General features: G+C 42.5%; 1 protein-coding gene across 1 annotated transcript in view; it reads left to right on the top strand.

Annotated features, from left to right (window-relative positions):
• The window catches only part of Grin2b (glutamate ionotropic receptor NMDA type subunit 2B), a 314994-nt gene that overhangs the window by 253678 nt on the left and 35018 nt on the right, over positions 1-26298 (top strand). Inside the window, exons 4-8 of the mRNA XM_052172738.1 lie at positions 11508-11710; positions 12454-12625; positions 13045-13198; positions 18078-18203; positions 20668-20897. Of these exons, the coding sequence (XP_052028698.1) occupies positions 11508-11710; positions 12454-12625; positions 13045-13198; positions 18078-18203; positions 20668-20897 (885 nt within the window). The remainder of the gene's footprint in view (positions 1-11507; positions 11711-12453; positions 12626-13044; positions 13199-18077; positions 18204-20667; positions 20898-26298) is intronic.

The raw sequence follows: 26298 nt of genomic DNA, 5'->3' as shown, positions 1-26298 counted from the left end.
TGGCTTTATTCTTATACGGTAGGTGAATGGTTTCTCCATGGTCAATGGAACATGGCTGCTTGGGGCTTCTGCAGCTTATGTTGCAAAGTGACCTAGAGGAAACTCTTATTTCTAAAGCCCCAAATTCAAAAGAATCTGTCCATCCAGTCAGGTGCCCCTCCTCTCAACCACTCCTTTGTAACTGGGTCCAGGGTACACTTGGATATGTGATAACGTAAGGACTTCCACAAGGTCCTGTGGCTGGAATTGACAAAAGAGCAGCTCACAAAGAAAGAAGACCCTGGCTAAAAGAAAAAAAATATGGCAGAGAGAGGGAGTTACAGAAGGGAGTTGGCGTGGCTTGTTGGCAGGCAAACGGCAGTTAGCCACAACACAGGATCTGGAACTTTAGGCGATTTCCCCAGAGTCACACTTAGTCAGCAGTGACAGAAGCAGGATTCCAACTAGGCTATTCTAACGACACAGCCTCTGCTCTTAACTAACATGACCAGGTGGGATGGTGTGGCGCGCAAGAATAACTTCATATAGGCATGCTTGCATCTGTCCCGTTCATTCATGTAGACGGAAGTGTGAGAGATCATCTTGCCAAATTGGTGCTCACATTCAGAAAGTCACAGTTCAGTGTTCTGACACTGCACACCTTTACTGTCCCTTACAGCTGTCGCCTGAGGATAAAGAGTAATGGCAAGGAGAGCCAATGACAAATAGTGTTGACGACTGAAGACTGTAGCCTAGTTCCCAAAACATACTAAACCAGCACCCCAAGGTTCTCCCACCGTGTGTCAGCCAGTCGGCATCTGCAGCCTTGAAGAATGCCAAGAGCCCCAGAGTAGCAGCCTGCAGTAAGGAATGGATACCCAGAAAGTCAGTGCATAGGCTGAGAGAGGTCCCTCAGAGGATCCGGCATGTCCCACAGGATGGCTTAGGATCAGCTTCGGTGTGACAGAGGGGGCCTTGGAAGGAGGCACAGCAGTGGAGAAGGCAGAACTCAGTGCTGTCCTTAGCTCCTCTAGTTCCCAGAAGGACACTCTGAAGACTGGCTTTCCAAAGATGGCAAAGTGAGACCTGGGCGTTCAAGAGCCCTTGGATCTGGAAAGAGATGAGCTGACTCCTCGGCCTCGCTGAGCCTCTTGAACAAACTATTTACAGAATGCTCTGTAAATAAAGGGATTAAAGTCTTCTGTAAGATACCTGTTTGCCTCTGGGAAGGGGATTATGTGGCAATAGCATGGAGCCAATGGTTTCTCTGGACTCAAAGCCAAAAAGGTAGCAACAGTTCTGTCCTGTGATTCTTTTATTTGCTTGAATATGAGTATGGAATAAAACCAAAAGGATTGGGTGGAGTTTGCCTTGGCATTCTGAAACAGAGTTATAACCTTGGTGTGTTAGAGTTTGTTTCTCCCTTGCTACTTGGAAACAAAAAAATTATTTTCCTGGGAAGTGGTTAGGTGAATTTAGAGGGTTGTTACATATTTTTTAATAACAATAATTAGGAAACGGTGGAGGCCGAGGAAGAAAGCATCAAATACTTGCAGAAACTAATGAGTTAGGCACAGAGAAGTTAAAAAAACCTCACCAAGGGTGACACAGCATGTCAGTACACTACCACCTGCCACCATTTTGTCTGCACGACCCCACCATGAACTTCTGTTATCACTTGTGACAGAGAGACTTTTCACACAATCATCAAGGCTTGAGTAAGGGGCAAGTCAGTGGGACTGAGAGAAACTCTTCGTCTCTCACTTGTTGGTTATAAAGGACTATGAAAAGTCAAGAATGCTCTCAGGGAATATGGCATGTTGAAAGACATACAGGTTTCAAGAGTCAGACTGGTCAAGGGTAGAAGTCTTGGTCTCAGGGCTGAAAGATAGCACAGCAGTTAAAGCTTGTCTTCAGGCCAGGTGTGGAGACCGGAGTGTTGGTCCTTGGAATTCACGTAAATGCCAGGTGAAGACAGTATCTGCCTGAATGCCAGCTTGGGAGAGGCAGATCCAAGGGATCCCAGAGCTCACTAGTCAGCAAGAGACCCTGCCACTGCGTACAAGGTGGAGAGTGATCTAGAACAATAGCAAACACTGACCCATGCATATGCACTCCCGTGTGTAAATGTGAAGTTATTCATTTCACACACACTTATAGGTACCTCAATAAACAGCAAGTTTTTCAGTCTATGTTGTGAGTAACTAGCAATATGGCAATGGCTGTCTTTGGTGGAATCAGTGACCTTATAGTGATGTGACTCCAAGGGAGTCTGGCACCAAGCTGGAACCCTCACCCCATTATCCCAATAGAATCACCGCTCTGTGGCTGGTGGTCTCTAGAATGACCATAACTCCTGACCAGTGTCCAAAGAATCAATAACTTTTGTTAGTGATACCTGCTCCTCTTCTAACCTCACCTTCCAGAATTCCAGAGGAAATGTATTAGAAGCAGTAGCAGACAGTAAGGTTCATGTGGAGCCTGGTTGCTGGGCCCACAGTAACTGTAGATGTGCACAGCTGGGGGCCTGGAGCTCTCCTGGGAAGGCAGCATCAGCCAGGGGTGGCATCTGAGGCCAGAGATGGCCACTGAGGTCTGGGCAGGAATGGTCCAGTACACTTCTCTGGCATGTGAGCCCAGAGCCACTAGGCCTCAGCTTAGTAAATGACAAAGCAGGAACGGGCCAAAGGCAGTCATGGATTAAATATAAATATGGAAATTATTTTCAAACACATTTTTCAAAGTCTAGATTCCTAAACCTAGACGTGACTGGGTATGCAAATGATGGAGAGAAGAAGCATCAAGCTGGGCCTGTGGCCTTGTTAGCTGCTCACTGCAGCAGATCGTGCTGCTGTGTTTACAACAGTTCACATGCAACTGGGCCCGCCTAGGCTGGGTTAAAAAAAAGGTCCTCATCCCATCTGAAAGGCCAAAGAGAAAGGAAGGGAAGGATGTCTGTGAGGTGCCATCTTTTCTTGCAAGGACAACGGAATGAGGTCTAGAGGAGATTTGGAGGAGAGTCTAATGTACTATTCCGTCAGTTAGTAATTGACTGACAGTACACAGTAGCAGGCAGGACAAGAGACAAGAGAAAGGAACTGGTAGAGTCATCCCACCTTGTAAGCACTGAAAGACACCCAGAAACACGAGTTTGCATATCAGAATAAAGCTCACATTTTAACAGAAAACCCTAGGCAGGGTTGGCTCACAAAACCTGCTGTGAAGGACAAAAATAAGGACAGCCCCCCTGACACCCTTTTCCTTTTCTAAAGTGAATGATCACAGAAGTGGTCATGTTGGGGAAGTGCAGAGAACAGAGTAGAACATTCTAAAAACATGGAAGTGTGTAGCTTCCATGCTGGCAAAGAGACTTAGAAGACAAACTACTGTGTAATAGCAAACAGCAGATCTGCACCTATGATGTATAAAGTGTATTAAGAATTTTTTAAAAAAATCTGTGTACAAAGGCAGGGAAGTAAACTTAAGAAAGGGAAATGCAACACCTGGTTGTCATGGTGCCATATGTCTATGGTCTCAGCTCTTGAGAAAGTGTGGACAGGTGATCAGAATTTCAAGATCATGTCTCAAACACACACACACAGGAGGATGGGGGACAGACACAGAGAGACACAGGTAGAGACACAAAGAGACAGAGAGATGAGACAGAGAGAAGCAGAGAGACCAAAGACTCTATTCAAGCAGACACATTTCTAGAGGTCCAGTGGCCCTCACCTGCAATCCCAGCATTGAGAGGCTCTGGTAGGAAGAAAGAAGGAAAGTGAGAGAGGAGAGTGTAAGGGATAGGAAGAAAGGGGAAAAGGAAAATTAAATTTTGAGGCATAGGAAAAAGCCCCCAAAACCCAATGAAGCATTTCCGGAATGTCTGAAGGATCAAGGGCCCCTTGTCAGAATGTGCCAGGGGCTGTTTCCCAGGAGTAGATAAGGGAAATAAAGAGCTCATTGGGAAATGGGGAAAGGATGTGACCAGAGGGTAAAGAGGCTAATCTAAAGTCTACTGGTGAGGGAAGAGCAGTGGCACTCCCTGGGAGGAGGATTCCAGCAGCCAGATGCCATTCCTCAGAGTGGCAGGCATTGCAAGTGAGCAAAAATTGATGTTGGCCAACTGAGCAAAGGGGACACTTTTAGCCTCTGCCTGTGACAGTGTTGATTGCTGCAAATGGCTGTGTTCTCACAACAACCAGAATATTAAAAAAAAAAAAGAAAGAAAGAAAATGGCTGTGCTTCTTCACTGCTTGGAATAGGTACTTTAAAAAATACCAAGGTGTGTGTGTGTGTGTGTGTGTGTGTGTGTGTGTGTGTGTGTGTGTGTTTTAAATATCCTAAATACTTATCCACAAAGATATGGTAGAATTAATCAAGACATTCATACTAAGGCTACTACCATTATTAAAGGCACTACTATATTAATGAGAACTGAAGGACTAGGAAGTCAGTAAAATATTTGCCACAGAACCATGAAACCCAAGTTCAGGTCCTCAGGACCCTAATAAAAAGGCCAGTGTGTCCCTATGCATTTGTAAACTTCCCTGGGGAGGCAGGTTTGGGCGGATCCTTGCAGCTCATGGAACAGCCAAACCACAATCGGGGAACAAGAGGTGGTGTCTCAGAAAAGAAAATAAATAGTAACTGAAAAAGCTATCTAACACTGACATCTGATGTCCACATTCCAACACACATGGACAGGTGCTAACACATATATATATCACACTCATATGCACATGCAAAGAGCTATCTCTGTAGTGTATTAAGTAGAGAGAAAGGCAAGCAGTAGATGAATGTAGATGAATGTGTGCATGAGGTCTGATTTGGGAAATAAACACATATACGTACACAGGCACATGCTCACAGATACCCTTCATGTGTGCATAGGTAGATGTATTTGAATAAGTAATGGCAAGTATTATGATGGATGGATGATGTAGGAAGTTGTCTACATAAATGCCCATTTATTACAAGGGACAGATTACTAGGACAGCATACAGAAAAGCACTGAAGAAAATAAACTACTGTTGTAGTGTTAAACCTTAAAAATCTTAGAGTTAAGATGGGTGCGGGGTGGTGGATGGGAGTTTCTTGTGTTCAGCAGCCTGCTGTTAGGGTTTCAGGCATGCCTCAGGGCTACAAGGTGGAGCCAAGGGGCATGGTTGAACCCGGCATGTCTTTTGGGGAAGGAAGAAACTCCAGAGTTCAGGCACCTTGCAGCAGCTCCTCCCATCTCTCAAGCTTGCTCAGAGAGATAACCCGCAGCTTTAAATTCCTCAGTTAAAAAGTCAGTTATAGTCAGAGGCTCTAAATAAGTGCTTCATGTGAGATCTAGATGCCATTTCAAGCGAGAAGCAGGAATGTTTTGATTTCTGAAAAATAACCTTTGACACCTAAAGAGCTTCTAATGAGCACTTTTGTTCCAAAACCTTCTTCAAAAATGACTTTGTAAGGCAACAAGAGTGGTGACCAGAGGAGACTGACATCCTTTGCTTATCTGTGTTAGGAAAGCCCTGTGAGCGAAGCCTGTCCTGTCCACTGTCCCTTTCCTCAATGACATTGTAGCACATACTACTATGCACGTGTGTGCATTGCACTGGAGGGATGGACAGGGGCAGGGCTTTCATAGAGGACCATGCTCCCAGTCATGGGCCCTTGTATGTGGGTGCTCAGTGATGTGTGCTTCACGGACAGTCTTGGCACGTAGCTGTTGGTATTTTGGCAAAAAGGAAGATTTTGAAGTCCCAAGTCACCACAGGCTGGCTCCCCTAGTATTCCCACCAAAAGAATGTCAGGGCTTTTGTTTGTTTTTGTTTTCTTGCTTAAGAAAGATTCTCCGGGTTCTCAGGAGATCTTTATAACCGTGATTATGGGAGCTAACTGATTTTTCTTTTTATAGACGGATGTCGCTATTAAAGAAGCTTGAGGTGATGATGTTTGTTTAGTGTTTACCACCAAGGAATTCCAAGTGCTTTACAAACAGTCTCAGAGGTGCTTTTCAAGATTTTATTTTTCCTGATCATACGTTAATCCTGACTGTAAATACGTCGTTCAGTTTTCTGCTTCAGACTTTCTCTGAGACAGCTCCAGCTCGCCTCACTCCTTAACCACATCCTCAGGTTTATGCGCTCATGCCTCTTCAGTCTCCCAGACAAGGCTTCGAAACTGTTCTCTGGAGGCAAAGGTCCCTGGTCTCTCCCTTTACTTTGCTCCCAACCATTTCCATTTGGAGCATTTTCACAAATCTCCCCTGCTGCAGGAACAACTACTTGAGACATTCCCCAGGTTTTTTACTTGAATCCATCCCTTGGTTTTTAATTTTAAATGTTCATCATTTAAAATAACCTGCCTTGCTCTATAAAGAATGTGGGGTGGTGTTGAAGGTGTGGCATATTGGTAGAGCAAATATTGGTAGAGGAAATCACTGCAAATGGGTATAGCCTTGGCCCTGCTTCCAAGCACAGAAAATAATGAATTTAAGGCATTTATCTGAGTACACCCTCTGACGTGAGTTGATGTGTATTGAATTGTCTACAAAGCTTTATTTCTGCTCTCAGTCTTACATCATTTTGTACCTTGGGGAAACACAGCGAAGATTTAATTGTGGTCAAGTAGGGAGAATCTTTTGTACCAACAACTCAGACATTGCCCTTTCTGGAGAAGGTGGGCAATAGAAAGTGCTCCTCCTTGACCCCTATCTGCAGACAATACTGCGAAAGCCTCCATCCAGAGTGGGCCTTGGGATCCTAAAACTATGTGAGACACAGAAATCGAGGCTCCCATTTTCTGGATATGCAACGCCAAGCCCTGAGAGTTTAGAAATTTGCTCGTGCTTGCTGGAATCCTTTAGGGACACACTCAGAACTTAGCTTAAGAGGACAAGACACTGGCAATGCTTCAAAAAAATTGAAGCTATTAAAGAAGGAAGAAAATAGCACCAAATAGAGTGCCGTGGTTATACTGTGCAGAGGAGAGCTGGCAAATGCCAACAACAAGAGCAGGGTGAGCAGTTTCATGGTGTCCGTACTCAGTCCAAGCCACCAATGCCGCTGCGCAATTTCCACGTGGAAAGAGCTGAGTGCAGTTGAGGTGCCTCTTGAGAGTGATGGAGTTTGGATAGTAGTGATCATTAGGACCTTAGGAAGAAGAGGATTCTGCCACTCCTGGGGATGGAGAACTCTCCACTTCAGGGGCTACATTTTCTTTTTTAAGGTTCAGCTTTAAAACGGGTGGGGGAGGGGTTCTCTGTGAAGCTTTTCTGTGACTTTTCCCAAAATGATCACTTCTACTCTGAACGCCAAAGTATTTATTACTGTACATGGTGGCAGTGCCCAAGGCCTCAACTGATGCTGTCCGTCAAGTCGGCCTGCTCTGCACTGTCGTAGGAGGATATGCCTCTCTCTTACTACTTCAGTGTCAAGTTAGGAGAGCATTTAGAGCAGCGAGTCAGCCTACCTGACTGATGGTGCATGTGGCACTCACGTATCCTTCCTGATATCTTAGAAGTCAGCGACTCCTTCTGCAGAGGGAGCTAACAATGGGGAGTGTATCCCACAGGTTAGCTGTGATGACAAATGAGATTATTAGACAAGAACCTGGCACATTTCTTCCCCCAACAAACATCATGTGGTCCTATTGTCTACCAATATTAAGCCCAGTGCCTGCCACACACTGGTGTGTAATCTTTGTTGAATCAAATTGACACATGTGTGATTCAGTTAGTCTGGGAAAAGGGTGTGTGAGAACTCTGGGAACTCCTTATTGTTGGGGAAATGAGAATGGCATATTTAATAAAAGTCAGGAGATGGTAGAATTGCAGGATCAGAACTGAGTTTCCCTGCTGGGGTGCTGTTATCACGGAGCAGGGAGTAATCATCTGTGCCTTCCCTTCACCCCATGTGCTAGACACTGTACATCTATAAATACATCATCTGTTATTACAATAGCTTTTATAGACTGCCATTGATTGAAATATCTTCTTTTCAGAACAGTTGCTTTGGGGAAAAAAAAACAAAACAAAATGAATGCTAGAGTTTGAGAATAAATACCATTGTATTTCATTCCATTTGGTTCAATCCATCATTCCAATTAATTTACATCTCTTCAAACTCCATTCAGCAATTTATATGATGTCATCTGTCTTCACTGGGTTATTATTGTCTGCAATTTCTTGAACACGATTTCAGTTTTGTTCTTTAAAACACTATATAGGTCACTTCTAAGAACAGAGTCTCCTGACATGTCACTAAAGATCTCTCTCTGCTGGCATTGATTCATTAAACAATCCTTTCTTTTCTTTTCAGATACAGATTTCTAAAACCCCTTCTCCATCTGTCAAAGTATGCAGTAATCCGTGTTGTAGTTCATCTTGTTCACAAGAATGTCAGAGGAAACTTTGCCAAAAGCTCTCTCTCTCTCTGCAGCATCTCCTCTCACAGATACATTAAGTCTGTTAGCAAAGAAAATGACTACGTTTTCTTACAAGCTGTTCCTGATTGACCTGTATTGAGCATACTTAAAGCAAATGACTTTCTTTTCTGAGTCTCATGATCCATGGCACTGAAATTAATTCAACTGAGGTAGGCTAGATTCCCACACAGGCCTTGAATGTGTAGGTGAGACATTTGGGCACAGTGCTAAGGAGAGGGAGAAGCTGTTGAAATCTTTGAATGAATGCTGTATGGCAAAGTCTTGAGAGGTGTGTGTGTGTGTGTAATATATATGTTTATGTCAGTGTGTGTACTTGTGCATATATATATATGAAGGATATAAGCTGACAGTGAATACTTTTTTTATTTGCTCTCCACCATATTTGAGACAGGATTTTTTTTTTTTACTTGTACCTGGAGCTCTCAAATTAGGTTACGATGACTGGCCAGTGAACTCCTGGGAATCCACCTGTTTCTGCTTCCCCAGAGCTGGGATAGATGCATGCTGGGTATCTGAACACAGATCTTTATGTTCGTGTTGAAAGCATTCCATAACTAATCAAATCCATAGCATTCAATAAGAAGGCCACCCTGAAGCAGGATCTATGGTAGACTCTCAGGGACTATCATGTGAGTCTAGAAGTCCTGTGAGAGAAACAGAGCTGCTAGATTTCTCTAGTATATGCTAATTGCAATGAAGACAGAAGAGTACAATTGAATTGAAAAGAAAAAGAGGCAAGAAAAACTTATTGGGGAAAGATGACAGGACTTGTAAATAAACAAACAAACAACACTTTAAGGCTTTTCAGCTTTTTTCTTGTAAGCAAACATGCATAGAATAATAAATATTGCTTTGGCTTCTGGAATAAATATGCTTGCTTGTGAAAGGATCTGATTCGATGGCCCTCCAGGGCTGTATCTTCTCTTGCCAAAGCTCCATCTAAGGGGGTTAATATTTCCACATTTATGGGAAGTCATTTGAAGCTAGCCTAGCCTTAGCAATATGAGGCGAACAGATTTGCAGCAAAATCAAGATCAATAGTTTATTCAAGATCAATAATCTATTGAAAGGCAAACAGTCTCCACTTTAGCTCAGCTTGGCTTGTGGGATTACAGCTTTGGGATGACATGAGAGGGATTTGCACACAACTGAAACCAGATTTCATTTATCTTACTTATATTCTCTATGTGCTCAGGTAGGTGTGTGTGTGTGTGTGTGTGTGTGTAAGCAATTTGGGACTTCTAATATGTGATAGGGTATCCTCTCATGCTGCTAGGCAGTAGCAGTGGATCACATCTCTCATAAGTCACAAGAGCTACAAGATCACACAGGCAAACAGCCAACGCTCTGTAATACCGTGTTCCTACAGAGCTGTGATGCTCTCTGTAGGTCAAGAGTGTGCAATACATTTTAATCTTACATTTTCAATTTACAATGGATTATTAGGTCATAATCCCATTAGAGGTCATGGCACATCCATACATATAAAGGAAAGAAAATATTGGTTTCAACACTTCATTCTGAGCCTAGAAGCAAAACAGTTTAAAGGATAAAAACAAATCAGCTGGCCCCAGAGTTAATGCCAGAGAAAAACTGAGCAAATGCCAAACAAAATAGTCTAGGACACAAAATCAATGCCCATGTTATGAAGATGTAATGAACGGGCGGTGGCTAGGGGGCCTAATTGGGCCATGGCAGTAGAGTGTTCAGCTCTGGGGGACAAGCTAGAGGGAGGAGCTAAACTCACTTAAATGCAGACAACAGCAAAAACTCAGAGGAAAGGGAACTTGAGCTGGCATTAGTATAGAAATCCATGACTGTCAGCTTGAAAGTGAGCTTAATCTGTGCACATACTGACTGCCTCTCACTTATTCCTGGCGCTAAACAAACCAAATTGTTTCAGTGGTCTGGTACCTCCACTGCATCACCCTAACTACAGAAAAGAAATTGTAGACTCGGGTCATGTCTTATCTCCTTGAGACAACTGAAGATGCTCAGCGATTGAAAATGAAAATGATTTCTTTCCCCTTTAGGTTCATCAATACAGTAAGAACCTAGCAACAAAGCTGAATGGTTTCTACATAAAATCAGGGGTGCAGGCTTCCGCAGCAAGACAGCTAAACCCAAAGATTTCTCCTGGTAACTGACAGACCACTGCCATATGTGATACGGAGAGTGCGTTAGAGTCACAGTGATGGTGTTTCCTAGTGATGAGTGGTTGTGGCCCCAAGTGGCTTCTCACAGAGACACCTATCTGTTTCATGCCAAGGTGTCTTCTTAGTCCAGCATGTGCAACTAACTGCGTTGACACATGTATTTGTCACTAGCCCAACCACCCACACTCCCTTCTCCAAGCAAGTAGTATTCATATAACTGTTACCTCGTTTCAAATCGGAGATTCCTAGTTCCCTGAACAGTTCCCCAGAGAAGTTCCATTACAACCCAGAGGACTTCCAACTCATTTGCCATAGGCATTCTTTTACTTTTCCTTAAAATTCTTTGCCATCTTGGGATTATGTTTTCTTGTTATAATTAAGTAAAACAAAGAAACCCCACAGTCATGGGACCCAGGAAAGTCAAGGATTGCACAGTTCTTAGTGCAGGAACTATGTGATTAGGAGGATGCCCAGGTCACTACATGTCCTCATTCAATGCTGAATAAATGAAGGGGTAAGTAATTGAAAGAATTACTGCTCTTAGAGCAGCCGGTCTGAACCTGTGGGTTGTTACCCTTTGGGGGTTAAATGAACCTTTCACAGGGATCACCCTGGGACAATCAGAAAACAGATATTTACATTGCAATTCATAACAGTAGCAGAATTATGGCTATGGATTAACAATGAAAATAATTTTGTGGTTTGAGGGGTCACCACAACATAAAGGGTTGCAGCATTAGGAAGGTCAAGAACCAATGTGTTAGATGAAGTCTTTTTATTTTCAGCATACGTCCTAGAAAGTCTTCTCTCCATTGTATTCTATGCTGAAATTGTCTCGCCCTTGCTTAACAGCTTCTAAGGCAAATCAGAGAGGACTGTGAGAGGCTAGGGGACTATCTAGAGGCTATGGTGGCTGAGTCCTTTGTTCTCTTTGTGCAGGTGGGGAAATGGAAGGACAAGTCCCTGCAAATGAAATATTACGTGTGGCCTCGAATGTGTCCTGAGACTGAAGAACAGGAGGATGACCATCTGAGCATTGTCACCTTGGAGGAGGCGCCATTTGTCATTGTGGAAAGTGTGGACCCTCTCAGTGGAACCTGCATGAGGAATACAGTCCCCTGCCAGAAGCGAATCATCTCTGAGTATGACGCCTCCCTGCATGGATGGGTCTAGGTGGCCCGGGAGAGAGTTGGATATGCTGTTTGCTGACCTGGTGTTAGGCACCCTCTCAAATTCTTAGCTGCCATTGGACTTAAGGATCACTGGGAATTTTGATCAAACGGGTGTCTCCATTTAAATCCCTGTCTGGAGGGAATGATTGCTGTGTTAAGGTTCCTTTGAACATGCCCAGCCTCAATGATTGGGACCTGAGGTTTACTGAGTTTTAACTTTCTTTGGGCATTGAAATGGGTTTCCTCTAAGCTAGTATTTTGAGAATTAGAACCATATTTGGAAATAATTCTACTTGATTTAGGCTATAAAAAGTTGGGATAACAAGACTCTTTGATGAGGAGGGGAAGGAAAACATCTCAAAGGGAGACTGCAAAGTCTCTCAGGATCTGGTAGACATTTTGCATCTCAATTCAGGTTTTGATTACAACCATGAACTCAATGGAAAAAAGTTATTAAACTAAGCATATAGGATACATGACTTTTCCTTAGCTATGTTTTACTTCAAAGGAACATTGAAAACTGTGCTATGATAATATTCAGGGTGCTGAGATAATTAAAAATACCACAGTTCTAGGTCTGTTCTCTTTCCTCACTTAGGAATAAATTCTACCGTGGGGATGAGGGTTGAGGTTGCAGTTTTAATGAAAAAAAAAAGTAGTTTTCCTTCTTGTACAAAGTCTTGCTTTGTTTGTCTGTTTCTTTAACTGGGTAGGAATAAAACAGATGAGGAACCAGGCTACATCAAAAAATGCTGCAAAGGGTTCTGTATTGATATCCTTAAGAAAATTTCTAAGTCTGTGAAGTTCACCTATGACCTTTACCTGGTGACCAACGGCAAGCATGGAAAGAAAATCAACGGGACCTGGAACGGCATGATTGGTGAGGTCAGTACCAGGAGGCGGGGCCACGGCAATGCTGTTTCCCCTGGGCACTTACGTCTTGCTTAAATATTGTTATAGATTTATCTTATGAATTTAACAAAATGTAAAATAGTAACTAGAGAGATGGAGAGAGAGCTCAGGCAATAATATGCTACCTCATAATCATGAGAACTTGAGTTTGAGCCCCAAAACCCAAATAAAAATAAAAGCACAGTGATATGTGCTTATAATCTCAGTGCCCAGAAGACTTCCTGGGGTCTTCCGACCAAACTGGTGAGCTCCAGGCCAACAACAGACCCAAGAGGAAGCGAATGGTACTCTAGAGGATGGTGCCCAAGTTCCTGCTGAGCCGTGAGAATTTTGCCTGTAATGGACCTACCTTTCAGAGTGTTTTAATTGGAGCACTGTGTCTTTCTCTTCAGGTGGTCATGAAGAGGGCCTACATGGCAGTGGGATCGTTAACTATCAATGAAGAGCGGTCAGAGGTGGTTGACTTCTCTGTGCCCTTCATAGAGACTGGCATCAGTGTCATGGTATCACGCAGCAATGGGACTGTGTCACCTTCTGCCTTCTTAGGTAAATCATGCGTTTACTGATGATAGGAAATAGGCTCAAGAACAAGTAGACAGAATGAGAAACAATTGCAGGAAGTGATTTGTTGAACATTTAATTCACTTGGGAGTACTTGGTTATTCTTTAAAACACAAAAATATTAAGAGCACCAGGAATCATTGTGGTATGATGTCATACAAGAAAATACTGCTAGAATGGTCATCAGAAGCCACTTATTTCCCTCTTTATCCTTAGTGTTAATTTGACCTTGAACAAATTTACTCCATCCAGGAACTTCCTTTTTCTCATCCACAGAATATGACAGAATATGGTTCTCAATTAATTGACCTTCTTTCTGCTGTAACAACTTCTAAATTTAAATATCTTCTATTTTAGTTACTATTTTATTACTGTAGAGAGACACAATGACCAAGGCAACTCATACAAAAAAAAAAAAAAGGCTTTGATTGAGGACATGCCTTCAAATTCAAAGAGTTGATACATTATCATCATGGCAGGAAACAGACAGGCATGGTGCTAGAGCAGTAGCTGAAAGCTTTACGTCCTGATCCATAGGCAGCAAGCATAAAGTCACTGGGCTCACCTCAAAGCCTCAAAGCCCACCTCTAGTGACACACTTCCCCCAACAAGGCCATGCCTCCTCCAACAAAGCCACACCTCCTCCACAAAGCCACACCTCCTCCACAAAGCCACACCTCCTCCACAAAGCCACACCCCCTCCACAAAGCCACACCTCCTGCTCCTTTCTTTCTTTTTTTTTTGATTTTTTTTATTCGATATATTTTTTTATTTACATTTCAAATGATTTCCCCTTTTCTAGCCCCCCACTCCCCGAAAGTCCCATAAGCCCCCTTTTCTCCCCCTGTCCTCCCACCCACCCCTTCCCACTTCCCCGTTCTGGTTTTGCCCTATACTTCTTCACTGAGTCTTTCTAGAACAAGGGGCCACTCCTCCTTTCTTCTTGTATCTCATTTGATGTATGGATTATGTTTGGGGTATTCCAGTTTTCTAGGTTAATATCCACTTATTAGTGAGTGTATACCATGAGTCACCTTTTGAGTCTGGGTTACCTCACTTAGTATGATGTTTTCTAGCTCCATCCATTTGCCTAAGAATTTCATGAATTCATTGTTTCTAATGGCTGAATAGTACTCCATTGTGTAGATATACCACATTTTTTGCATCCACTCTTCTGTTGAGGGATACCTGGGTTCTTTCCAGCATCTGGCAATTATAAATAGGGCTGCTATGAACATAGTAGAGCATGTATCCTTATTACATGGTGGGGAATCCTCTGGGTATAAGCCCAGGAGTGGTATAGCAGGATCTTCTGGAAGTGAGGTGCCCAGTTTTCGGAGGAACCGCCAGACTGATTTCCAGAGTGGTTGTACCAATTTGCAACCCCACTAGCAGTGGAGGAGTGTTCCTCTTTCTCCACATCCTCTCCAACACCTGCTGTCTCCTGAATTTTTAATCTTAACCATTCTGACTGGCATAAGGTGAAATCTCAGGGTTGTTTTGATTTGCATTTCCCTAATGACTAATGAAGTTGAGCATTTTTTAAGATGCTTCTCCGCCATCTGAAGTTCTTCAGGTGAGAATTCCCTGTTTAACTCTGTACCCCATTTTTAATAGGGTTGTTTGGTTTTCTGGAGTCTAACTTCTTAAGTTCTTTATATATATTGGATATTAGCCCTCTATCTGATGTAGGATTGATGAAGATCTTTTCCCAATTTGTTGGGAAAAGATCCTCCAACAAAGCCACACCTCCTCCACAAAGCCACACCTCCTCCACAAAGCCACACTTCCTCCACAAAGCCACACCTCCTCCACAAAGCCACACCCCCTCCACAAAGCCACACCTCCTGCTCCTTTCAAACAGTTTATCAACTAAGCAGGCAAATACATGAGTCTCTGGTGACCATTACTCATTCAAGCTACCACATCATCAAAAGATCTATTAGCTTTTTAGTTATTTTTAAGAATTGAGGTTAGGACTAACATACCAGTAAACTCATCAACATTTTCTGTTTCTGCATGAGTTTTCTGAGATTTTGCTGGCCAGAATTCATCTGATGCATCCTTGTATCCTCCTTTTTCACTGTCTCCCCCAATACCTTTCTTGATTTCCCTACTTTCTAGCATCACCCAAATGTAAAAAGCATTCAATATGATTCAAGACTCAGTGAGTTAAGGGCCACTATTTCAATTAGATGAGGTCTTTAGTGAGCTCATCCCCCATTTTTTTGTGCTTTTTTTTCAGGGGTTATGGAGCTAGGTGTTGGAAAATAAACTGTCACCTTGAAACCAGAACATTGGGCTAGGAGACAGGAAGCCTGGTCTGGTCGTAAACAAGTTATAAGTCTTTGGATAGTCATAATCACTCCAAAGAGAAGAGGGGGATAGACTCTTTTTTAAAATGGGAAGATTAGAAGAGACAACAACTAGCCTTTATTTTCAACTCTGGACTTTAGGAATTAGGTGGTTCACTCAATTTACCACTAAATAGAACTATAAATACTTATGCAGCGTATATGAAATTTTTCTCTATGTTATTCTTAGCCAATCTTATTCATGATGAACCAAATTCTGGCCATTTTAATTTATATGAAATGTTACTAGATGGTACACATTGAAGTGTTCATTTTTGTAGCTTCTGGGTATAACTTATTTGCAAGCTTACTTTATAAGGAAGAGTGAAATGTTATAAGACATAAAGTAGGCTCTAATTTCAATTCTATTAGTACAGCGAGGTAGACCCAGGATTATGGGAATGTTAAGCAGACTATCTTCTTCCTGTGAGTGTCTAGAGAAGAAGAGGTGCATTTATTATAAGAGTAACAGGTACCAGATTTCCTGACACCCTGCCATGTATACATGCTTTGCTTATATGAAGTTATTGGTGTTGTTAGTAGATTTATTGTTAGGCCCTGGAGTCTTGTGTGAGTTGCGCATTTTCCAGGAGTTCTATAATAAAGCTCAGGCATGGTATCCATCATAGCCTGTATTCTAGTCCACACCACAACCTGGAGGCACTGTGATGGACAGAGAGAAATAAGCAATGCAATATTGTGGGAAATGCTAGGCAAGCTTTCAAGATACCTTCTGTCATAATCTGAGTGCCACTTCTCTGAAAAATGAATACATAATGAAAGGCCCATTGAAAGGATTATAAATGATGGTACATGGAGAAGTCCTTCATAAACTGTAAAGATCAATAATGATGTTTAGGACATTTGTTTGCAGAAAGTTGCCCTAAGCTAGATGAGGCAGGGGTGGGGTGGAGGGATGGGAGGAGGATTACGAATGTGAAGCTCTCATCCAATCCTTGGCCAGTATGAAAACGTGGAACCAGGGTAGGATTTTCACCAATGAGACTTAAGGGTGGAGGAGGTTTCCCCGCACCAGATGAAGGAGACTCAGATGTACTTTGTAGGCTTGAGCCCCCACTGCCTCTGAAAGGCTTTGTGTTTAACAGTTGGTATGCTAAACTCGGGCTTTGTTAAGGGTATTTTTAAATTGATTAAGTGACCTGGGCTCTTATAGTCCCTTTGGAAGTTCAATAATAAAGTAGGTTTCAGAGTGGGAAATATATTTTCTAATTTTCACCAATTTCCCCCTCTCTCGATTTCATCTTTATTAATGACTTGGAAGAAAGGTAAACAGCATGTTAATTCACCTATTATGAGTTTACAATGTGAAATGACAGTTAAAAAGGCCAGAACTATTTTTAGGACACAATTGAGAGGCACTGTGTCACGGGACAGAATGAAGATCATTCTTTTGTGTCTCGGGAGTCACAGAGATGGCTTTTAGAATATAGTGAGTGTTCAGCATATGAGTGCACATGAGCCAGAGAGATCTAACTCAGCTGGAGTAGGTTTAACCATGAAAGACACTGAAGAAAACAGGCACGGAGCACTCTTGTTCTCTTGTCTAGCATTAGCCCATTAACTACATTGGTTAGTCATAAGAGACAAATTGTAGCTGCTTGGTGTGATTCAAAAACTATGTCTATTCTCTTATTTACTGCAAAATCTCCACTAAGACAGACACTGATATTCAATGTAGATAGGTTTGGTTTTACTTTGTTTTTATTTTGGCTTTTGGTTTGTTGAGACAGGGTTTCTTTGCCTAGCCTTTACTGTCCTAGAACTGGCTCTGTAGACTGGGCTGACCTCGGAGATCTACCTGCCTCTGTCTCCCAAGTGCTGGGATTAAAAGTGTGCACCACAACTGCCCGATGGCTTTTTTTTTAAGATAAAAACTGATTGCCTTGTGTTCTCATACCTTAATGATATCTAGTATGATATCCCACAACAAAGTAGGTTGGAGAAGGAAATGCAGGCGATACCCTAAGAAAAGTGTGTGGACACAGAGTAAACGGGAACAGTTCGTCAATGTGCGGCGGTATTGCTCAACTGATTCAACTCTAAAATAGTGCCTCCAAGAATTTGTCCACAAGACTCACAAGCACTGTGGAAGACTTTTGAGGGTTCCTCCCCTCCATGGTACAGTTAGGTTGATGAAGACATGAAGCAATTTGGTTTAATATCATTTACTTGTAAAATATCTACTCTTTGCCAGATCCAGCTATGGTTCCAAAAGTACTAGAAACTGCCTCTATAAGCCCAGCAGGGCTCACAAACATCATGGGGTCTTTGTACATTTGAGATAAAATGCTCTTTACATACCCAAGTGGAGAATGGGCTGCTTCGGTGTATCTTATATCTTCCTGACTCAACCATGGGTCTCCGAGGGGACACACCCCACTTGTGGCTTGCTCATCGTAAAATAGGTGTGCATGTGAGCAGATAATTGTGGAAATGCTGAGCGGTCTGTCCTGTTTTGACGCTGAGCATTGTTTTGCTTTCCTTCCCAGAGCCATTCAGTGCGGACGTGTGGGTAATGATGTTTGTGATGCTTCTCATTGTATCTGCTGTGGCTGTCTTTGTCTTCGAATACTTCAGCCCTGTGGGTTACAACAGGTGCCTAGCTGATGGCAGAGGTAAGGCTGGCTGCAGGGAACTCTTGTTTCTCCACCTTTCTCCTTGACTATGCAACTCAGAACCATTATACCCATTGCTTGTAAGGCATATCCTCCCCTACATTCTGTGGGGATGAAGACCATTAGCATCCCTGGTTTGCAGCATAGCAATGTTTTAGAAACGTTCATTTAAAATGTGTGCTAGATTCTCTTTGTTCCCTTTTGGTGCATATTAGATCCAAGCCTGGTTCTGCCCCCTGGATCATTAAGGAGAAAGGTTGATAAAAGAGAAGGTTAGCATATGCCTGGGCACTGGTTTTTAAGCCACATATTATGGGCAATTTTGGGGGGGAGAAATCTGAGGGAAAAGGCAGGCTCTACACACACAATAAGAATAAGAAAATTTAGACTACTTGAGGGCCTATGAAGATTATTGTGTTCATTAGAGTTTCCTATAGTGGAAGAGTTACTACTGAATTACAGGGTCTCCACAGCATGTGTCTCTGGCCTAACTCCCTTCCCCTCCTAAGGAGTATAAAAGTGTCATGCTTGAAACAAAATGGACACAGAAGACCCGGTCTCAGGTGTAGGATGGTCCCAATCACTGGGCAGGTTGGATCAGCATGAACACAGTAGCTTTGTATTTGAAGTACTTTAATATTTTTAAAGAGTTCATCAGACTTCTAAAGGATTCATGAGAACCTGGTAAGTGTGAAGTTCCTCCAGAACTGCATGAAAGTCCCAGGATTAAGAAATATGTCAATTTTAAGTCTTCTCCTTCCAGACCTCTAGTTATTCTGGGATGTACCTCCAAGAGGATAGATTCTTAATCTTAGATACTAATAAGAATTGTATGTGGGGCACTTAGAGGCAAAGGTGCTTGGACCTAGAATACTGATTTACTAAACCTGGGATGAGGCTTAGACACTGTGTGTTTCAAAAGAGTGGTCTTATTAGAATGATCAGATTCACTTTGTATCTATTTACCTAGAATTGTTGCCATGCAATAGTGTTCAGTCAATATGCTATTGATGCTTTGGTGGGATTCACAGTCCAAACTGAGAGCTATTGCTTCATCAGTGGACTTCTAAATGCTGCCTTACCTTATATTTTAATGTGTTTTCTAAGGTGGAGTTTTTTACAGGTCTCCACAATAAGCCATTGACTTACGTACCACCTATGCTAAAGGCTAGCCTGAAGCAGGGATTTATGTTCCAACCTGAGAGATTCTTGTAAGTGAACCACCTGAGGCTCCCATAAGTATAGACAAAATCAACATTGTTAAGAGCTGAAAATAGTGCAGACTGACCTCTACCCTGGGAAAAACAGAAAACCAAAAGATAAAAATTCTGATTTACAAATACTATATGAGCGTTTATGATTACTCCTATTACCTTACAAAGCTTCTCTTACAGGGGAATTCAGCACTCTTCCACTCTAAATATCAAGTCTCCTTTGAGCATCTTAGTTTGCAATACTCTGCTTTGTAAACAACTTTCTACTTATACACCTGTTGTATGAAATCAAGTCCACATGCATAGGTATTTGTGCACAGTTCAATAAGTTCAACATGTACAGTCCCTGATGATGTAGTTGGCTGAGCACAGGTTGTCAGAATCCAGGAAAACATTCCAAGACATTTGTTAATATGTTGGGAAACTCTGTGGGCAGATATTCGTTTCTCCAGTGGAAGTGTGCACAAAGATCCAAGTAGCACATGAGGTCTCTTCCTCCCCAATCAGGGACAACAGACAAGTTACCAATCCTGTATAGGCAAAAGCCCTAAGATTAGATAGAAGGACATCTATCAAGAAGAGCAACATTTTTGTTCTAGATGTACGTGGTCAGGTCCAGAGTCTATGGTCTCTTCTCTGAGCTTCCTTGTACAGAAGCCAGTGCTGCAGCAGACCATTTGGGAAGGGTTGGCATTGGAGGCATTAGGGGAATCCAGGTCATTTTAAAGATATCTGCTGCTAGAGACTAGAAGATAAAGAAAACTTAGCCAAAAGTACATTCAATCATCCAACATTGGCTTGTGGAGGTTTATGACAGAGGATGAAAGGGGCCTTACATTATTCTTGCTGATGTCTTAGAAGCTAAAGTATTTCCTTGGTAGATACAATGGTAAATTTTAAGAATAAAGGTCAAAGTGACCATATTAGGATAGTTGGCCCTTGTTACCCAATTTCATCTGATCCCGATCAATTTCATATGATCCTCATATATGAACACAGAAGGATATTTAGTTGGTGAAAGACCTCCCCACACACCAGAGCTCTTGAGTTGCCTCTAAGAAACTCTCTTCTGCCTTCCTTGGCTCCCAGAGGAGACACGGGATCTTGAAATGTAAAGCTGTCATTTGAATGGCCCAGGGGAGGGGTTTCCAACTCTTGCCAGGGTCTTTACAGCTCTGGGCGCTGGTAGATCAAAGCAGATCCAGTGATTCAAGCTTAACCTTCTTTCCCCGTCTTTTGTATCACACCAGAGCCAGGCGGCCCATCTTTCACCATCGGCAAAGCAATTTGGTTACTCTGGGGTCTGGTGTTTAACAACTCCGTACCTGTGCAGAACCCAAAGGGGACCACCTCCAAGATCATGGTGTCAGTGTGGGCCTTCTTTGCTGTCATTTTTCTGGCCAGCTACACTGCCAACTTAGCAGCCTTCATGATCCAAGAGGAGTATGTGGACCAGGTTTCAGGCCTGAGTGACAAGAAGGTAAGAGGCCCATTTAAAACCTTCCATCTTTTCCTATCCCATCCTAAACCGCGCTCAAAGTTCTCGTGAAGCTGGTAATTTTCTAAATGATTAGAATCAACAACTCTTTTTTGTGTTTCCTTCAATTGGGACATGGGCACAGAAGCCGGATTCCCTACCGAATTAATACTCATTCACACTTGCCTTCGGATTTGTAAAAGGTTGTCACAAGGGCGCCCCGGGCTGCAAATGAGGGGCTTGCTATGCTAGCAGGTTCTCTGAGTACATAGCAGCTCTTGTTGGATGCAGTTGGGTGGCCTATCAGCTCAGGGATGTCTATGTGCTGTGTTATTAGAGGGCTGCCCCTGTGTACCCACACTGGGGATGCCAGAGCTTTAAAGCTCGTTTTCATCCTGGTGGTGTTTGGCTGTGGGCTCAATCTTTGTTTCTCTGCACTCTTGTGTGTTCCTAGGACTGAGCCAGAGGGTTGTTCACATTGTATCCTGAAGAGAAGTGCTATTTAATGCAGGATTGCTCCCTGTGTGGTACAGATGAGTGGGTTGCCCCCATACCAATCACTGTCCTCCCTACCCACCTGGTATTGAGGAGAGGAAGGGAGGTACCTGCTGGCTTCCATCTTTCCTGGCTGTGGGGTACAGGAGCTGTTCTAGATGTATAGGACCATGTAGGTCAGCCTGAAGCACACCAGTTTCCATAGGCAATTTGTCCCCTGGAAATGCTGCAACTATGATGCCCAGAGACCAGAAGGGCTATGTTTTATACAGTCTGGGAAAGTTTGGGACCAAAGCACTTGCATTCTTATATTTACGGCATGTTTTCTATTTTTTTTCAACTCTTCAATATTTAGAAGGTGTGACTTTCCATTTCCACTTCCAGGATGAAGTTATAAAAGTAGAAGTGTTTTCAGATCAATGGGTAATGTTTTCTCACACGGGTCAGGGTCCTGGAAAGAAGATACTGTATTGACTCAGGGGACAGTTTCCCCATCCACGACTCTTCATTTACCAAGAATTCTCAGAAGTGTATGAGAAAGTGAAACAGTTCCTTAAGGGAATTTTATGGTAGTTTTTGGTTGTTGTTTTGTTTGTATATGTGTGCATGTGTGTGTGTATGTGTGTGTGTGTGTAAGAGAGACACAGTAATACACTATGTTCACAACTTATATGTTATATTTTACATGGTTTTCATTTATCTGATTTGTCTTTCTTTTTGATTTTTTTAAATTGTTAAATTATTTTGCTTTATTTTTTATTTAAACCTAGAAATGTCTTTTCTTTCTTTTATGACCTATTCCTTCCCTAAAGCATCACTTATTCCTCTAAGTCATAATTTATTGTACATTTATTTATATGTTCATCCATTTAGTACTTGATTCACTTTTAGACCTTCCTCTTGCTTTTGGTTTCATCATCAGCATCCTTTGTCATTACGGAACTAACTAGATCTGGAGTTAACAGCATTCTTCCCTCCATGTTACCAGCCCTACCACTGCCTTCCCTTGGACGTAATATGGATTAGGTAGACCACACCCACTGAAAGTCATGGCTGTTCCAGAATCTTGCAGGGCTCTGCTGCTAAGTACAGACTTGTCAGAGATATGGTATTCGGCTGGTGTCATCAAAACGTGGTCAAATCATGGGAACATGTCACCTGTCACTGATTTGGAAAAAGTGTGGTGAATCAAATTCCCAAGTGTGAATTGTGCATGTGACAAGTTCATGCCCCTCTCCATCCACATTGCAATGGTCGCAGTTGACACATGATGATAATCTACTATATTTGTCTTAATATTTTCTTCATGTGTCTCTGAAAATCGCTCCTAACACTGTATGTATCCCTCTCATACCTTCATTTCACTCAGAAACAACTTTTACTGTGTTTCTATTTGAACACAGTTAAGATGGGGTGGGGCTTGTTTCCCATCCTAGGCTACTCACAGCAGTGAAAATGTGAATCTGTCAGACTGGTGTTTTCAAAGAAACTAGATCACATTAGTAATTTTATATATAAATAATAATATAATCTTACATATAATAATAAGTAAGTTTACATATAATACACACAGCTGATTGATCCCCCAATATGGCTTCTATGCCCTTTATTAACAACCATGAGCTCTCCAGTGTCTCTGGCCAATGCTTGCATCCTGTACCCTAAGCATCCTTACTCTCCATCATTTTTCCCACAGCTCTATACAGGTGTCTGCCTGGGAAATTGTTCTTCCCAATGCTCACCTACTCCTACAGAAAACAGGCTCAGATTAGAGACCCTTTACTTGCAGAACTCTCCTAGGCTCATCTGGGCAGCTCGCAGGCTCCATCTCAACACAATTATTTAGGCCTTTATTATAACACATATTCCAGGTTCTGTACAGTAATACGAAGACTTATGTATAATAGCATTTCTATTTGACTGTGACTGTTATAGTCAGTGACATTATTTGGCCATTACTAGGGTCAAAAATAAAACAAACAAACAAAAAAACACCAGGAAAAAAGAAAAGAGAAACAAACAAACAAACAAAAGAAGAAGGAAAAAGTCCATGTGAGAGTGGAGAAAGAAACCAGGCATTCAGAAGCGTTCTGTGCTCACAGTGGATGCAGCCGCAAAGCCACAACACAGCAGAAGCCTTTAACAGCTGCTTAATCTGGAAACGATTGAAAATGTTTATCTGATGTATTTCAGATCGGCACAAATGACAAAATAGTAAATTACAAGCATCCTACCAGAAAGTGTCAACATAATCTGCATAATTATAGAAAACATTTAGGTAACTAATGACATATGACTGCATATGAGTGTCAGGAACAGTTATAAAAATCACAGGAGAGTGTTTTGAAAGTATATTTAAAACGTCAAAATTCATATTAGCTTTACTTCAAAACACCTAAAGAAAACAAAATCTTGGAACAGGCATGGGTAGTACGTGTGGGGAACCATATTATTTGAATTTAGAAAAAGGGAACTAATGTATGCATTGAAACAATATTACTGAGAGTTGAAATGAGATGATTTGTGAGAGCTTTTTATCAATGAAATGACTTTTCCATCCATCAAGGCAAGCAACATTTACAGTGGAGAAGGGTTCTGAAGCTTGTTTGGACTATTAGTTGCCCATATCATCTGTGTCATTCAAATCAAATGATAATCATCTCAGAGTGGCAGTGGGAAGAGATCTGTAGCTCGTGTATATAGCTTTAAAATAGCCCTTCATATCTGGGCACAGGAAAAAGCGGTGCACTGAGATTTCCTTGTTATTGATAGGACACCTGCTCCTGCTACATGCCCTCCCTTCGATTGCCCTGCACTCCAGTGAACCCCAAACTACCATGAAATATAATGAAATGTAGGTGGGCCAACCTTCTGACAGCCTTACCGTACCTCCCTCAAACACCCGGTGGGAAGGGGGAGTAAAGACGTTATCACCGTGTTTTTCACCGAGCAATGAGCCCACGATACTTGTTCTGATGTTTCTCACCCATCCAGAGAGATGTTCCAATTTGCTGTCTGCCAAACATAGTCAGAAAGGCAAAGACTTCCACAGTACTTGCTGGGTCCTAGGTACATTGCCTTCACTGCACGTGTGTGCTCTTTGTAAAGTCTTTCATTCAGGTGTGACTATCCCCTTATCCCATAAGGACACTGCAACTCCAACATGCCTAGAAACTTCCCTGATGTTACAGCCAAGGTTGAAGCCATGAGTATTTGATTCTGAAACCATTTTCCTAGGATGTTTCCCTTGTGGGGGGAATCCCAGGCTACATTATAGCATAGATTAAGTATGTATTTTCTTATTACAGTGACAAAGTAACTAAGAAAAGGAACTTAATGGAAGAAGGGAGGGATTACTCCGGCTCATGGAATGGTACCGTCCATCATGGTAAGGGAAGGACAGTATTAAGAGTACTAAGAGTTGGTCACACTGCTCCAGCATCCTCGAGCAGAGAATGCACATGAGGTAGGGCACAACGATGGACCTTCAAGCCCCGCCCCCAACAACTCACTTCTCCCAACAAAGCACTATTTACTAATAATTCCCAAAGCACTGGGATCCTTAAAAAAATGGTACCAGCCACCGGGGGATCCGTTGAGCTAGTGATCCTATGGTAACTATTTCACGTTTTTCACCATAACAGTTCAGATGGCCGCACCTGACTCTACCCTAGTGAATTCTTCAATTCTCTACCGTTTCATTAACGGGCTGTTTGGGGTCCACTTAACCCAGCTTTTTATACGTTATGTCACTGTTCTTACTACTGCTGATAAAGATCAACACTGTTATTCTCGCCAGTGATATTTCAGCACTATCTTGGCTAGCACTCTTTTCGGCTCCTTTTAAGCCAGGCATAATGCCAAACACATTGCAGAGATAGTCTTGTGTAATAGTGTCGTTAATATCTTCATTCAGAGATGAGGCAATTGAAGCTAAGAGGTTAAGTAACTTGCCCTTCCCATATTCTCAGATGCCCGTCACCCCCACCAGTGCGCCATGCTATTTAGAACGTGATGCTTTTTTTCTAGTTAAGCACCCTCTTCCTACCTCCCCTGGATACCTTATCAAAGTTTAACAAGCTCAATCGTTTCCTTGTAGTAAAAAAATAAGCTATCTAATTAATTAAGCCATAATAATTAGATAGCATTCTAACATTTGCACTTGTTTGATAAATCTTTCAGAGGCATCACTGAAGTAGACAGTAGCAGTGATTTCCAGTGCTTGGGAAGGCTAATAGCTTTCAAATTGACTTTAGCCTGGGCATAAAGCGACCCTGAGCTTTAAGCCATTACTGGATGGCAGCAAGTGGTTCTGGAGGGAGAGGGATCACTGACAGAGGCAGTGGGGGTGAGGATAGATTTAAGGAAACCTTCATGGCGAGGGAGATGACTGAAGCCTCAGCAGGCTGGCTGTGCGGCCACTGAGTCCTCTGGGATAGCTGGCCACCTTCCGCTCCACATTCCTAGCACCACTGTGATACCCTCAAGTTACATGTTGTAGTTTATTTCCAGAAGGAACTAGGAGAGCTTTGTTGACAACCCACTCAGCTATGCAGACAACAGCAGTCTTTGCCCACACAACATTCACTCATAGGCAAGTGTTCTACCGTAGTGCAATGTCTTCAGCCCTGCCCGAAGCCATGGGAGAAAAATAAGGATGTCCACATAACACCTAAGTGAGGACCACTTGGCTTTTCAAGTTCAGTAAGGCAGGGTTTCTGAGGTACTTCCTGGGCTCTGAAAGTTACTGTCTCTTTTCGGCATGAAAGCAGGTAATGGTTTGAATGTCCTCTGCCAGTCTCAGGTTGAAGTTTAATTGACATTGTAGCAGTATAAAGTGTGATGAGGTCGTGAGGGCTCTGCCCCACGCACGGACTAATGTCGCTTTGTTAGAAGTGGGCTCGTTGCT

The sequence above is a fragment of the Apodemus sylvaticus genome, chromosome 2 (genome assembly GCF_947179515.1).
Source record: "Apodemus sylvaticus chromosome 2, mApoSyl1.1, whole genome shotgun sequence".
NCBI lineage: Eukaryota > Metazoa > Chordata > Mammalia > Rodentia > Muridae > Apodemus > Apodemus sylvaticus.
This window is presented reverse-complemented; position numbering and strand designations above follow the sequence as displayed.